The following is a 15967-nucleotide window of genomic DNA, read 5'->3' as shown; positions in this document are numbered from 1 at the left end:
ATCTGTCTAATAGACCCTGTTCACTGAAATCTTTATAGGTTATTTAAAAACACCTGCCTCCAAACAGCTGGAGGCTTACAATAGTGAATGGGGAATAACCCTTTCTTCCACCTGAACCATTTACTCTGGAGGTAGAGAGACATAAGCAATTGCACTCTGGTAATTAATGACCCTCAGTGGCCAACCCAAACTTCCAAATAAATAAAAATCTTGGACCTGACAAGTGGACATGTGATACATTCCTCCAGTGTGACTCAGACAGCAAGACTCCAGTGGAATTAAGGCTATCAGTGGGATATGAGCTGTATAGATTAATGGTTTGGTTGATACTGCACAGGGAGAAAAGAAGTCAGGTTAAGATAAAAATAAGATATATAGTTAGTGGTAACCTACCTCCACAGTTCGTGCTCTCATCAATGCTGGAGGCTGGCAGGATCACTAAACAAAGAAAAGAAGATTGGAGAAAGTTATCATTTTGCCACCCCTTTACTTCTTCAAATAATTAAACCCTTTGTGTTTCAGACACAAAAAGGTGCTTATATGTTCTGCAGCAAGCTGAGAGTCTCTCTAAATTGAATTATAAACTCATGTTTTGAAACACATGCAACACAACCTCTCCAAAGATCTTATAATTTCAGTACTGTTACCTGATCACTCTTTAGCTTCTTCAATTTAGGGAAAAGATGTTAGCTGAAAAAACCATGAAAAAGAATACCATTGCCTAGAGATCTCAGATTTTTAAGTCAGTGCACTGTAATCCAAAAAAAAAAAAAAAAAAAAAAAAGAACACATGGAAAGGCATTATTCAGTCTAGATCCATATCAGATATTTGCCTGAGAGATTCAATTTCCGGAAAGCACAGGGTGGACTATGCTGATGACCATCTGTCCATCAACAGTGTTGCTCTGTCAGACCCCAGATTAATCTCCCACCTTCATACCCCAATTTTCTGCATCTGCCTCACCTCAATCCTTCACTCTTTTGGAATGCTTTTTGGATACCTGAAATCAATGACCTTCTGTTGTCCATATGCATACTGAGAACAGAGATGGTTTTTATAATACAGCCTAAGACAAACCATACAAGTTTAAAAGCTTCAATTCAGATGAAGCACTACTAGTTATTTGTTATGGATCAAGGTAATTGTGTTTAAAAAGAATATTAAGCTGCTTAAGGGAAAGCCATTTATCCTGTGCTGCCACAAGGAAATTTATAACGTTTATCTATTTCCTTGTATTTCTAGAAGCATCCAAGCCCAGTTTTTAACAGGAGGAAATCTCAGCCTCGTTTGACAGTCCAGGCACGAGCTGTTCTCCTGAACTGGCCCACCCTGTCCTCCTGGATGACACGGTACATACCAGGAATTTCATTGTACAGGCACTCCTGGTACTGAGTGCTGTTTCCGACGCACTGGGAGGAGTCCGGGCTGTGCGCCTCGCAGTAGCGGCTGCGGTACTGGATGCCCTCTTCATTGCACAGGCTCCACTCTGACCACTCTGACCAGCCACCTGAAACCCAGGGTCAGGAAAACACACACACAGCGTCACCAAGAAGGAAAAGGATGCTTTATAGATACCAGACTCCTCTTATGCTGAAGGATCCTAGATCCTGGCCTGGGCCTCTCTCACACATCTTTTCCATGGGTCCTTAGTGGATTCAATTTTCTCAGAGCAAGCATCATACTCTACTTGTCAGGTTGTAGTTCTCTTAATGTGGATGAAACTAACCCTTGGTGGAGCACTGCACAGAACAAAGTTGTCTGTGCAAACTAGCTCTCTGATTAAAGGCATACAAGAAGCAGGGTGGGGCAATGTTGCACCAGGACCTCCAAGCTTTGATGTGGCCTCCCAAAGATACCTCAAATAGCAAGCACAAATTAGAGAACTCAGAGTTTTGCTCAGGTTCCTAAGGATGGGAGTCAGCTAGCACTGGATAAGAAATACCCAAAGGTAGTTCAAAACCAGCATAAATCTAAACCATATCCTCTGAGTTGTAGCCTATGCTGATTTGTTGTCTGTGAAACAAAAAGGAAGGACTGTTCTTCAGCAGCTGTACATATTGCTGCCTCATGACTCCTTTTGTTTGTCAGGTCAACTTCCACACTGAAGATCCAAGCTCCTGCTTTTTCCATTACTTGAAAAGGATCAACCATTAGCAAAATTTTGCTTGACCGACAACAGAATGCAAAAGCAAGGGCCAGTGAACAGGCAAAGAGAAAGGGGTTTCCCTACAGTTAATGCTGGGATGTCTCCTTATCCCCTGGCTCAACACACATCAAATAAATGACCAGAAAACTTGTAACTGGTGGTGTTTCTGATTTGTATTTTAAACACTTTGCAGGTGTGCCTTGCTCTCATCAGCATGGAAGCCAGCAGGAGCGGGGATGAGGAGCAGCTACCTTGGCAGGGGTGTGTGTTGCAGAGGGCCTCCTCGGTGTGCAGCCCGATGCAGATGTCCTCCCCGCTGGACGGAGCTGGGTTGGTGCAGGTCCGCGTGCGCTGGTAGTGCCCACCCCCACAGGTGGCTGAGCAGTGAGACCAGGGAGTCCAGCAAGACCACGAGCCTTTCACTGGAGGACATTGAAAAGCAAGCACAGACAGGTAGAGGCCATTGGTGACTCCTCTCACTGTGACAAAGCTGGAGATCCCCAGTGTGTTACCTCGCACATCCACCCTGCCCACACTAGCTAGCACTTTCCTGCACCCCAGGACATTTGGGCTGACAACAAGAACTTCACATCAAGAGAGGTACAAATCTACTTCACTCTGTGGATGCAGAATGAAATCTATGCAGAAAAAGACTCTTTGTCATAAAGTGCCAAAACCAGAAATTATTCTTTGTTGTAGTCATTAATATTCACTGAAATATTCTACTCCATTCTATACCTTTCCTTTTTATAAAACAGCATTGCTGTTGTTGTTATTAGTATTATTATTACTATTATTATTACTACTACTGCTGCTACTACAATGACTACTATGTTGTTTCTTGAAACTTCATAGCAACAGCAGATTTACTTGGGAAAAAAGCGCTGTAGCACTGAAGTTGAGCTTATATGGCACCTTTCTGTGGGAGGCCCAAGTCCTCTAGTTCCAGCCTTCAGGAAACAGCAACTCAGAGGCTTTATTTATTGACCCTGCTCTTTTCAGGGGGATTGAACTAGGTGACCTTTAAAGGTCCCTTCCAGCCCAAACCACTCTATGATCTAAGCATAACCCTATGAGGTTAATAATAAAACTAAGGAGGGATTTAAGATCCCTGAATCCCCCACCCCCACCCACTAAACTGCCTGGTTTGCAGGTCCACATGCCATTAATTCAGAAGATAATAACCTGATGACTTAGAGCAAAATAAACCCAGGATTTGTGTATACACATTGAGTGAGGCAGGAAAGGAGGGAGACACAGAGAAATATACTCATGCACTCAGAACAGATTGTAAAACATCAGAGTGTCCAAGGGGAGAAAACAGCACAGAAAAAGGGCACAGACATTAGTGAAAAAGCCACTGAGAGCTTCCAAAATAGTACTAATAGCTGCCTTTATTGTGCTAGAGTTATTTCCTTTTTATAGGCCACAGAGTGCAATATTTGACACTCCTGTTATACTCTTGCTGCACATTCTGATCATATCTGCATTTGAATTTTATCTTTGTATTGAATTTTAGAATCATAATAGTACTATTATAATAGAGCATTTTCAAGTGTAGGCCACAAACTATATTGCCAGAGGTAGATAATTGCTGGAACTGCAAAGAGGCAAGGTAATTTGTGTAAGATCACTTAAATTTACTTTAGACAGTTATTACAGAGCAAGGAGAAGGATAAGTGAGAGAGAATACAGTAGTCAATGGTCTATTACTACTATTCTGGACCAGGAGTGCAACATAAACATGAGGACAAACTTGAAAACCAGGAAACCAGGCAAGAATACTCCCTGCTGGCTGTGCAGGAAATGGTAACTGATGTCAAGAGTAGATGCCCATCGCAAGAACAATACGTAAGCAGGAGAGGGGGAAGAAATAAGTGTTCACAAGAAGAACTGCCACATCAAGCATCTCTATACAGTATTAAGCCATATTTATTAAGTCTGCCTTCTCATCACGGAGCAGATGCACCATGATGCCCTCCACTGGATGGAGCATCAAACCTTCCTGAAACAAAGGACTGCTACAAGCCACCATACTATTTCCTCTAGAGGAAGTGGCTGTGATACCCTCTGAGCCGAGGTGAAACCTAAGTCAGCACTAAAGATAACATATGTGGGTCTTTACAATAGCTTTAAAAAACATAAGGAAAAATCCCCCAAATTAAAAAAAAAAAAAGCAGCTTAGAAATACTGATTTTGTGGTTGTTATTATTGCTCTACCATTAAGATTTAGGAAAACACCTCTGAATTTCATGCAGGAAGATGATCATGGTTACCTGGGCAGGGGTGAGGATTGCAGTCTTGGTACTCCATCGCTGACCCCACACAGGGCAAGCCACCATTTTTAGGTTCAGGGTTTGTGCATGTTCTCTTCCTGATCCTAAAGCCCAGCTCACAGTCCCTGGAGCAGGAAGACCAGGCCCCCCAAAAGGACCAGCCCCCATTGATAATCCGTGCAGAGGTCTTACCAGTCTTGAGGAGATCATCAACAAGAGCTTCAAGGAAAACAAACAAGATACCGTAAGATCACAAATTAATCATTTGTTGGGCTTTTAAAAAGGGGTTTAGCTCATGAATAAAATCAGGATCGATGTGCCCTGCAGAATAGTTTCTGTTGAAAGTCCTTGGCAAGAGTTTGTTTTTTCCCCCAGAGCTACAGCTAAACTAGACAGAAAAAGAAATTTTTGCGCATACAAACTGAGTCTGCTGGTAACCTTGATAAATCACCTCCCTGGGCAGCAAACTGTGGCAGTCCAGGCTGTGACCTCAAGATGCTGCCTTGCATCACAGCAATCCTTGAGGGAACAACCTGAGAGACAGTGTGCAAGGGCAGAAGGAAAAGACACACTGTCCTGAGAACAGCTCTTCTCTTCTTTACACCCTCATTACTCGCCTGTTGTCTTTGGGGCAGCCTAGCAGGAGCAAGAACAAATCTACACACTGCCATAAGCACAGAGCCCACAACTCTGTGTCACAGGGCTCTCCTCAGCCCTGCCCCTCTGCAGTGACACCAGTCGTACATGTCGACACTATGCAGCCACAGTCAGAGGCTTGTTGTTCCGAGAGCATCCCCCTTCCAGCACCACACCTAGGCCCGCCCCCCGAGCTGGCAGGACGTACAGTCGGTGTCACACACTGCGGAGCCATCGTTGGGGCAGAAGCGACTCTCCGTTTTCTTCCTCCCGAACTGCAGCTCGTGGGGGTCCGAGAGCTGCGCCCGGCACGTGTAGCGGAAGCGCTGCTCCTGGCGGGCACCGTTCTGGGTGATGTTGACGGGCATCCACGGGGTCCAGGGCGTGTTCCTGCGCACCTCTGGGCAGCTCTCTGGGTTGCAGGTCTTGTATTCCTGCCAAGAAGGAAAACCACTCCCTCCTTACTTATTAAACAGCAGAAGTCTAACCGGCAGAGGCTTATTTGCACTTCAGAAAATAACAGGGTACTCTCTGGATCTCACACAATCCCCATCTACTTTATCTGACCTCACAGGAACGAGTCAGTACTGGGCATGGCACAAAGTGTGGTGATTATGGAGGTAATGTGCTACACAGGTGGATCTCAAGGGTAAAATATGCTTGCTATTTTTATGTCTCCCTTAGGTTTGTGTTTGTTTGCTGACTCAAAGTCCTGTGGGGCTTTGACAGCTTGGTTCATTATTGGCAGGAGAATAATTCAGGCAAGAGATAATAATAACAGCAAACAAGTTTTCTGCTCTGACCCTGAGATGCTCTTCTAGGTCAGCCTAGAGGAGCCTCAAGAGGACAAAAAGTCAGTAAGGTTTATTCCTTGAAAGTTTATAATTTTATTTTTAATATGGGTTTAGAGTAGATCATTTTACAGCTATTTTTGTTTGGTTGGCTTTTCAAACTCTCTAGTGAAGAGAGTTTGCCATCCTTGGTCTAGAGCAGCCATTGAGCACAGACAACATTCTGGCTGGCTGGGAATGGGGGGATTTGAGGGTTTTACAATTCTCCTCACTAATGGGAGGAATTCCAGTGACAAACATTTGTGTTCCTGATTTAAATTAACTAAATAAACAACTCTCTTCTGGCAGAGGGGAAGAAATGTAATGCTTCAGGACTTCACGATTCTAGTGTAAATGCCAAATATCTTGGTAAGAAATGGGAGGTTCCAGATCAAGTCTGCTTACACAGAAATGAAGCCCCACACAACCAATTAAAATGGCTGCATGAAACAGCTGCTGGAATGGGAATGGGAAAGTAAAAAGAGCAAAAGGGGTGTTGGACCTGTTGTTTACTCAAATGTGACAGTGCAACTCATTTTTAATGTGTGTGTGATCTCCTTGACTCAACAGGATCATCCTTGGGAGTGGGACAGAAGAAAAGAACATGTCTAGAGCTTTCAGGTAAAGGACTTGATATCAGCCTACAAATGCCTAAGGCAGAGCTCTGTACACCAGTCTGTCCCTAAATCTGCCACCCCTCTGTTTCCAAGGACATTTCAGCATCCTCTGCAGCAAAAAATGAGCATTTTCTTCTTGCTTGAGGAATAAAACCACAATGGAAAGAGAAGCTAAATACCCTATTCCTTGATGTTACCATCAGTAGGTGCTCCTCATGCAGTGTCAATAAATAATACATACCACAGCACAGCCTGGACATGTGTTTCCATTCTCACAGGACCTCTGCCTTGAATGAATCCCTCCACCACAATTCACGCTACATTTATTCCAAGGTCCCCATGAAGACCAAAAAATCGGTAATGGGCATGGACTGTTTTCATTACAGAATCTGAAAGAAGAAAGTGCATTGCTTAAAAAACTCCATGTCAGCACATCGAGGGATGAACCGGTGTGGGACGCAAGACTGCACACTGCATTTGGGCACAACTGATGCATGCACAGAGAGCCAGGAGAGGCTGACACAACCTCAGATTAGCAATATTCCTGTCCATGGAGAGAAATGTAGCCTTTGTACCAAATGGAAGTGCTTAATCAGGCTGAGCTCAGTAGATGGTTGGAGTAAACGGTTGAGATCAAGTTTTCTGAAGTGCTCTGTCTCAAAACTTTTCCACAAACACTGAGTCCACAAAAGAGCTCATAAACTGAAGCCCAAGTGTCACAAAGAGAGAGTGTATAGCAAATATTTTAAAAGGGATGACTGGTGGGAGGACAACTCAACAGTGATCTGTCACTAATGGCAGGTGCTGAATACCTGACAATCTTCTCTTCACAGAATCTGGCTTTTACTGCTGCCTCAGCACTAACAAGCTAGGTTTGCAACTGGATCTTATATGCATCTAAAAGCAGGCCTTAAGTGAATGCCATTTCATGCTCTGTGTGTAATTTTGTTCATCTTTTTAGTCAATATTGTTCTCAAATTTAATCATATAGAACTGCAACTGACTCAGAGGTAGTCTTTAAAATAAAAAAGTACCATTGTGAATGGACACAAATCAAACCAAACATTAAAATATCTTGAAACATGGAAGTTAAATGAATTGCTCTTTTTATTCTGAGAAATGCAGAGACATATGTCTTAGTGACCACTCAAGGGACAAGCAACAGCCTGTTGCCAAGTAGTGGTGGCCTTTAATGAAATGTCAGGCCTGGAAAGAAGTTGGGACACCTTGAAGTATGTATGTCATGAGGGACCAAGCTTGAAGAAGGGTTACAGATGGCTCTGTAGGTTCAGAAAGTATTAGGTTTTTAGTAATTTTGTGTGCAATTTTCATAGTTTAGAGGGGGGAAAAAAGATGGGTTTTTTGATACCATATCCTGCAAAACCCAAGCCTGAATCTGTGAGCTAAGCTGTATTTTGCCTCAAACTGCTTTTGGAGCATGAGCATAAGTAATAGAGCTGCCACTCCAGGGGTGGATCAGAATGGAGTAACTGTGTCCATGAACTCTACAGTGCCAACAGGAGGCACAGATTCTCACTTCAGGGAGGAGGTCAGCCCTCTATGTGGGACAGGAATACTTGCAGAGGTCTGAAGGGTCCTGCTTGGGAGTGAAGGCAGCTCCGAAGTGTCTGATGTTCACAGGCTCACTGAAAGAGGTGTCCATGCACATATGCAGCCGCATCCCTCCCAGGCTCCGGGACTGCTTCCACTCTGCGTGTTGAGCCCAACAGCTTCCATCTGCCTTCCCAGCCACCACTCCCAGCTGCCAGCACTACAGCCACAGGAGTGAACACACACCATCATGGAGAAGCCTTACCTTTCCTCCCTGCTCTGTCCGACGCAGACCCTGCCCCCATAGCGTGGGGCAGGATTGCTGCAGGAGCGCTGCCGGACCTGGAAGCCGATCCCACAGGAGGTGCTGCATGGGGCCCAGGAAGACCACGGTGTCCAAGCACCATTTCTAGCAAAAAGGGTAGAGAGAACAGAGTATGGGAGAAGTGTTGAATTTACGGGAAAATAGATTATCCATTGCAACCAGTCTTTGTATCAGGGGAGTTTTTTAAAGGGAGTTGCAAAAGTGCTTAGCAGTAGTCTAACTTTTCTCTCTTTGAAACCTCTAAGAACTGGAAAGGAAGACAACTAAGCCAATGCTGAATGATTTTGAAAATGTCTCCTAGGATTTACTGGGCAATAGTGTGGTTAGTGTAATTTTCATTGACTATTCCCCATCATCTTCCCCATGTACCAAAAAATCCTGCTCTTCTGACCCAATGGCTTATCCCAGAGTTGTGTGTCCTGAACTCTTCTGCACAAAGAGTTCATGTTTTGAGGATCATGAATGCCAGTTGTGCTGAAGGACGTTAAAAAACTACTCTCTGCTAATTCAGTAGGTACTGATGCTTTAAATCTTTTATAGCAACACCACTGCCAGCTCCCATGTTTTTATCACAAACCTCATAATATCTTGTGTTTTTCTAAATCCTTCAGCATTGAATCCTATTAAGTGGAAATCTCAAATTTCATTAAAAATAACAATAATTGCTTCTAGCTTTCATGGCCGCCTGCAGACGTCACTGTAGTGTGACCTTAAATCTGTAGAAACCAGAGGCAATTAAGAGCTCAGAGGCAGGATTGAGTTTCATGGTTTAATGAGTGATCACATCTCTGCTGAACAGTGGTAACACAGCCTGAAGCCAGTGTGATGTAAAACCACCTAGTTCACACCTCAGCGCTGGAGACATTGGCAAAGCTCCTGTGAGAGGCTGAGCATGTGCAGGTGCCTAAATGTGTCCTTACACAGAAGCCAACATTTCCATCTTTAAAATCTTGCATCTATTAAAGCTCACCTTCCTCTGATTTGGCAGCACTGGACCTTGAAGCAGGAGAGGAGGAACCATATCTCATCCATTCCGTGCTGCAGGTTTCATTTCATATGGAGCCAGTGGTAATGCTCTGTCTTATAAAACTGCCTAATCTTGACACTTCAGTGCCTTAAGCCAAAAAAATATCTTTTCTGGGGTGTCTTTTTATATAACGAAAAACCTTTCTAAAAAATCTAGTCAAAAAACAACTCAGGTGCTCTCTGACTCTTGAAAGCTAAGCTTGAAAACAGATGTTAATTTTCAAAGCATTTACTGAACTAATAACACTACTGGCAAGAAATATTTTCTGGCATAGCACCAATCAGGGCAGAGGATGAAAGTTAAAACCCACATTGCCCTTCACAGTTTTTGTATTTTTTATCAACTCTTGCCTGATCTTGGCAGCTTTATTTCAGAACACTGTTAGATCTTTCCCCCCTCCTCTTCTTGCTCTCTCATCCTTCTCCCTCTCTCCCTTCCCCTCTCCCACCCTAAACAAGGTCAAAGAACAAGAAATCCACTCATATAAAAATCCTAGTATTCTATATTATTCTGCTATGTTTTAAACCACCTACTACCTCCCCACTCTTTAATCCAAAAGAATGATTACATGTAAAATCATGAAAAAAAAAATAAAATGGAAGATTGCTGTTACTGCTGGAAGAAGGGCAAGAAATTTCTACTAAAGAAATCCTCAAAACTGCAACAATTCTCAACATCTATTTGTGTTTCAGGATTTGTAACAGAAATAAAGACACCTTCCTCTTTCAGATCTCCAGCTTTTTAATAGAACTCATCTTTAAACATCCTACTCCCTCTTTGCAGAAAGAAATCTCAATGCCATATGAAGTCAATTAAAGGAAATTTGAGGGCTGAGGCGGATGTAAGATGACCAGATGTCCCTATTTTTCAAACCATGCTGTTTTCGTATGTCTTAAGATTGAATAATCTGTTTTTCATCTCCTTCTTAGAAGCTATTCCTGCCTCTTTTGCCATCAGAGCAGTGCTGAGAAATCCATCCCACTGGCATGTTTTCCATTTGCCACTGACAGAAAAAGCCTGCCTGAGAAAGGCTTTGCTCAGCCCACAGTGGCAGCACAGGGGCAGGAATGACTGCACACCTTTTGGGCAGCACAGCCCATAACTGGAAGGAGAAATGCCAATTAAAACATGAGTATTGCTGAATTTTTGGTGCCAAGGCCAGCACTGATCTCCAGGGATGAGTCAAGAGGCAGCTGTCCTTAATAGAATGAATGTTTATGGAGAAGATAAATTAGATAAAAACTGTACTGACCCAATATTTACCAAAATCCTCTTTCCCCCACCCTGATTAAACAGTGCTTACACTACTGCATCGTCTTCCCTTGAGTCATGGCATGATGTAGTCTGAGGGTGGTAGGGTACCACAGACACAAACACCACGGCTATGTTTGGGCACCCTACAGGAGGACACTTAGCTTCCATACTGCCAAAGCTGAGCTTCAGGCTCCCCTGGGCAGGCAGTGCTTTGGCCCCAGCTGAGCTGCCTGTGCTGTCCCAGCGCTGTCCCAGCAGCCGCCTCCTGCGCCCGCTGGCTGCCAGAGGATGAGCCAGAGGATGATGAGCTGCTCTCACCTGCACTGCAGCCAGGCTGTGCTGCAGGCAGGTCACAGACTCACAGAACAAGGCAAACAAGCCTTGCCTGGAGCTAGGCTCAGCCCTGTCCTTAAAAGTGTTGCTCTGAAGGAGCTCTGCTTGGTTTTGGCAAAGTGGCCTTGGAACCCGAGCTCTGAAAAATTACGAGCTTACTGATTCTTTTAGTCTGCTGTTCAGCTAGCTGACAACTACCTCTGCCTCACTCACCTCCTCCTGATGGGTCACTACTCACTACAGCTAAGGGAAACCAAGGCACAGTGTAGTGTTCAGTAATTTGGGGTGCTCATCTTCCAAAAGCCTTGATTGAGGGCCCTTTGCTCAAAGCCCTTGGGTTTCTTCATTTTACACTGACTTCAAGCTGGACCTCACACACCTCACATTGGCTGGGATACAATGGCATGGTCACAGGGAAGGAGCTAAGCTATGGACACACACAATTCTTGTTCCCTTGAGAAGCACAAAGACCCTGAGGTACCTTGAACAATTTGCGACCTCAATCCTGGCCCCTTCACAGCTGCGACCTCCACAGCGAGGACGAGGGCTGTCACATGAACGTGACCTACACATACAGGAGCCTGTGCTGTCCCCGTCTGAATGCTCACACAGTTGCCATGGGGACCAAGGCCCCAATCTTCCATTTGTTGTCAGGTTTTTCACCTAATTTTAAGAGAAAAAAAAGTCATTAATAGCAAGTTTACATTTCTGGAGACAGGCCCACAATAGAAATGCCAAACAAAGCTGCCAGGGGGATTAGGATGCATCTTAGATGGGAGCTGTCTGTGCTTGCGAGCAGGATTCAAAAATGAGAGTTGTTTTCAGACAATGCCACATCAATATTTACCCTCCAAATTCCACACCGCATACCTAACATGTGCACACAGGCACTGAGCTAACCCAGCCAGCACCACACCAGGAGCAACATCCATCTGCCACACCACACTCCCTGTTCCATGCTGCACACATTCAGCCTTTCAAGCAACATCATGGCCAGTACTGACTGACCCCACTCCATCATATTCCAGCCTCTGCAGGGCTTCCTGCCAAGTATTTTCCAAGTTAGTGTTCATATAACCATAGTGAGCAGCTGAGGCTGGGGCCTCACTGAGTTTGGCCCTGCCCAAACCTGCAGTAAGAACTGTTTCCCTTTCTAAACCGATTCGTAGCCTAAATGACTGAAGAACAAAAAGTGAGGGACATGATGATGACTAGCATTAATGTTGAGGATAATATAGTCACCTAAAGAGTAAGAATTCATCTCCAGACAATTTATAGACCACACCATGCTGCTCTCTGTTCCCTTTGCCCTTTGCTTCCTGCCTGCACAGCCCTGAACAGGCTGGGACTTGACGGCTTCCTGCCCACTGTAATGGAGGAAAAATACAGTAGTCCTGGCAGACCAAGAGCATGAGAAACAAAACTGTTTCAGGGCTGGTGACAACCCTCCAGTAGACAGGGTGTCAGAACTTGCTCTCCTGTGCCCTGTTTTAACCAGTGCTTGTAGGGAAGCCATAAGCCAAGGCTGGGAGACCAGGTTGTTGGGGCCCTTGCCCCCAAGGCTGTCTGGAGAGGATGTGTGCTATTTGCTTCTCCTGGAATCCCTCCTGGCTACTACTGCCTTCTTATGCCCACTCCACCACTACTGGAAAATCCTGCGGCCCAAGACCATGTATTGAAAGCTTCCCTGAACACCCCTGTCCTGTCATCTTGAGAAACACAGTGCAGAAAGGGATTGGTGCTGGCCCTGCCTGAGTACAGCTACTCCCTTGTAACAGCACAGCACCATGATGCACTTCTGCCCTGCTGGCTCCCTCCATGCTCCCCACCCCATGCCCCATCCCAAAGTGCCAGGCCTTGCAGGCAGATGGCACAGATGGTGACTGCCTGCAAGCAGCTCATGCCTGTGGGGTGACCCATGTAGTGGTGGGGTGCTCAGCAGCTTTGGTAAAGCTGCTGGCAAAGGCAACACTGGATTTGGCCTCAATGTTGCATGCCACAAAGGGTGAAGGAAGAGGCTGGGTCCTTGGCAAGCAGCCCTGGCCCCAAATCTGAGCCAGCTACCCCACAGTGCCATGCTCCACTGAGATCTGCTGCCAGCAGGATCAGTCCCCTGGGCTGCTCCAGCAGGGGAATAATTGTCCCTGCTTTACAGACAAGTAAACTGAGGCACAGGGGGTCTGTGAGCCTGCCCAGGAGTCATGCAGGGAGCCAACCACAGCCACGGGATGAGTGCTTTCCAGCATTCATCCTCTGAAACATGCTGCTCTGTGCTTATTCTCCAAGATTGGCACTATGTCAAACACTCCGAATGTACCTCTGGTGGGTTGTCATCTTCCCCTTTCACCCATCAAAAATATGCAGCAGTGGCATGGAAGCAATTTAGACCTGATCCTGCACTTCTCACTGCAGCTGGGGGTTTTAGGCATCTACTGTAAGCCTTTGTTTGCAATAGATTATCATGTAGTAGTAAAAATTTGCTCTGGGCTGAAGGTTTCAAGGCAAGATGCCCACAGAGGAGATCACTGAGCTTTGTTGTTGTTGTTGAATTTGCTGTTTTAAACATTGTTTATAAATCAATACAGTTGGGTTTCTAGAAATTGGAGGGGGGGAGTCAAAATACTTTGAGATATTTAATAGTAAATTTTTATTTCCTTTTTCCTCCTGCCTTACAAAAGTCATAATCCAAGTATTGGATCATTTCTATTAATTTTTGAGCCAGATAGCCTTGCTGATTCCAGCAGGGAGTTCTGTTCAGAAATCAATGGGATGATATGGCCCGTGGCATCAATTAAAAAAAAAAAAAGCTAGTAAATAATCATTGGCTCATAAGCGATACTGGGAAACAACCCAAAAATTAAACAAATAAGCAACCATAACCAAAATGCTGAGATTTATAAACATGTCATACTGTGAGTGTGGGAAGATTTTATACTTAAGAAATTATATATGGATTATCATTCCATCTTTAAATCCACAAAAATATCTTCAAAAGAGCAAACTTAGGAAGTGGGATAAAACCCCATATGCACTGATCTTTTTCAGGAATACCTTTACAAGGCAAATCCTTTGAACCCTACACAGTGCCCATCAGATAGAGAGGACATCTTTAAGAACACATCTGATCAAATGCCTTTCTCTCACCTGACAATATTGCCATTTCTGGAATACTTGTCTTTTATAAACTGTCATACACCAAAGGCCTCATTTTTTTTTTTTTCTCTTCCTTGTAGAATCTAAAAGCTCATGTGCAGGATCTAAAAATTCAGACTGACCACTCCTAATCTCTGCTGCCAGGATATTTTCTATGTTTATTCCGATATTACAGGTAAGACTGGAAGAACTCCTTGTTCTTTCAATTAATCTCTTCTTTACCTTGAGATTCAGATATCAACTGCTTATAATTTTGCCAAACTTTAGTTACTTAATCTGGAAGTTTCCATGTTAGCTGTTTGATGAAAGCTGAAAATTCTTGCAAAGTTTCATTTATAAAATCAAATCTAGAAGAAAAGACTGCCCATAAGTAGCATTATTTTCCTTGAAACAAACTAGTGCTCAGAGCAAGGAACTGAACTTTATGTCCTTGTAACATCTTATTGCAATTCCTGTGAAAAGCCATTCAAAACTGTCCAGGGTATAAAATCATTGGGACATGGGAAAAATTCAGTTTTCAGAGATTCAAAGATTTTAATCCTAACACCCAAAGCCTCCTCTGTGCACTGGAGGTGCTTCAGTGTGGGCCAGAGCAGGATCACCCTGGGCACTGCAGCTCTGAGTCTGAGCAGCTGAGTGCACACGAATTGACAGCAGGGTACAAGACACAAAAACAGAGTGATAGCCAGTGATAGCAAGAAAATGAGGTAGCATGGAACACCGCAATATGACTAAAATAGGGGTTTGCTGGAAACACAAAGTGGGACTGGGATGAAAACCTGGGAGGAAGATCACTGTTTGGCTCAGGATAAGGAGGATGGTACACTTTACTGGGAATACTCAGTTCCTGACTTGCCAACTACCTTCAACAGTGACACCATGAGCTTGGCTAAGAATTTATTAGTTAAATCCACCCCTTTCCTGCAGGTGGCTTATGTTGGCATCAGTAAGATATCACAAAACAGGATGCATCTGTTTTTCTAAAAACAAAGTGCACCTCACTCCCTTCTCCCAGGAAAGCAGGTACAATCCTGTATCAGGACTCCCCAGTAAAGTATGGGCACATACATGAAAGAACAGTTTAGTTTGTGGAATTTGTGTACTACCATTTCTTAATGTTAAAATGGAGATTCTGGACGTTATCTAGAAATACCATGCAGTAACCATTACCCAATGTATTATGTTAACACTGCATGATTGAGCCTCTATCTAAAGTCCCTTAATATGAAAGCTGTGGAGAGTGGGGATCTGTGGCACAATGTAGTGCTGTACAAAGATGTTCAGACTTGAACAAGCCTGTTTGTACAAGAGCAGCAGTCAAGTTGTGTTAGTGTTGTGGTTGACTCACACGAATGCCTGGCCCATATAGGATATAATTCAATTATATGCCAGTTCTGGCTTTAAAAGTTGCTGAATGCCAGTCTCTCAGCAGTGCCAGGACATCTGTTTGTGGGCTAGGCTGCAGAAGAACTCACTGACATGAGCTGGGTTAGGAAAAGTTTATTTGGGAGGGGTGCTTTTAATCTACACCATTTCACACTTGACTGTGATCTCACATACAGCTGTACCAGCACAGCTGAGTGCCTGGTGCTCAGCCCAGAAAAGGAGGGTGGGAAAAGCCAGGGCTTCTTATGAAAGTAATTCATCCAACTAAATACTCGGACAGGTCTTTTGCAGGAATGAAGTTTGGCATTGGTTCATTATATTCCCCTTCCCTTTCAGTGCTCATCTGTACATGCTGTTCTAGACCCTTACTTCTGATGACCATGACCTTTGTCCTGCACTGAATACAAGGAAATACTTGAATATTGCTGATGC

At 44.2% G+C, this 15967-nt stretch overlaps 1 protein-coding gene across 13 annotated transcripts in view; it reads right to left on the bottom strand.

Annotated features, from left to right (window-relative positions):
* The window catches only part of SEMA5B (semaphorin 5B), a 269934-nt gene that overhangs the window by 26122 nt on the left and 227845 nt on the right, over nucleotides 1-15967 (bottom strand). For 12 of the 13 annotated variants that reach the window (XM_077784940.2, XM_085584195.1, XM_021526078.3 and 9 more), the window contains 8 exons: nucleotides 11478-11659; nucleotides 8323-8466; nucleotides 6748-6895; nucleotides 5268-5493; nucleotides 4424-4642; nucleotides 2399-2569; nucleotides 1359-1508; nucleotides 394-438 (listed from right to left, as the gene is read on the bottom strand). In XM_077784940.2, coding sequence (XP_077641066.1) covers nucleotides 394-438; nucleotides 1359-1508; nucleotides 2399-2569; nucleotides 4424-4642; nucleotides 5268-5493; nucleotides 6748-6895; nucleotides 8323-8466; nucleotides 11478-11659 — 1285 coding nt within the window. The other variant, XM_021526082.3, reaches the window with a different exon arrangement.

Source organism: Lonchura striata, chromosome 7 (genome assembly GCF_050655825.1).
Source record: "Lonchura striata isolate lonStrDom1 chromosome 7, ASM5065582v1, whole genome shotgun sequence".
NCBI lineage: Eukaryota > Metazoa > Chordata > Aves > Passeriformes > Estrildidae > Lonchura > Lonchura striata.
This window is presented reverse-complemented; position numbering and strand designations above follow the sequence as displayed.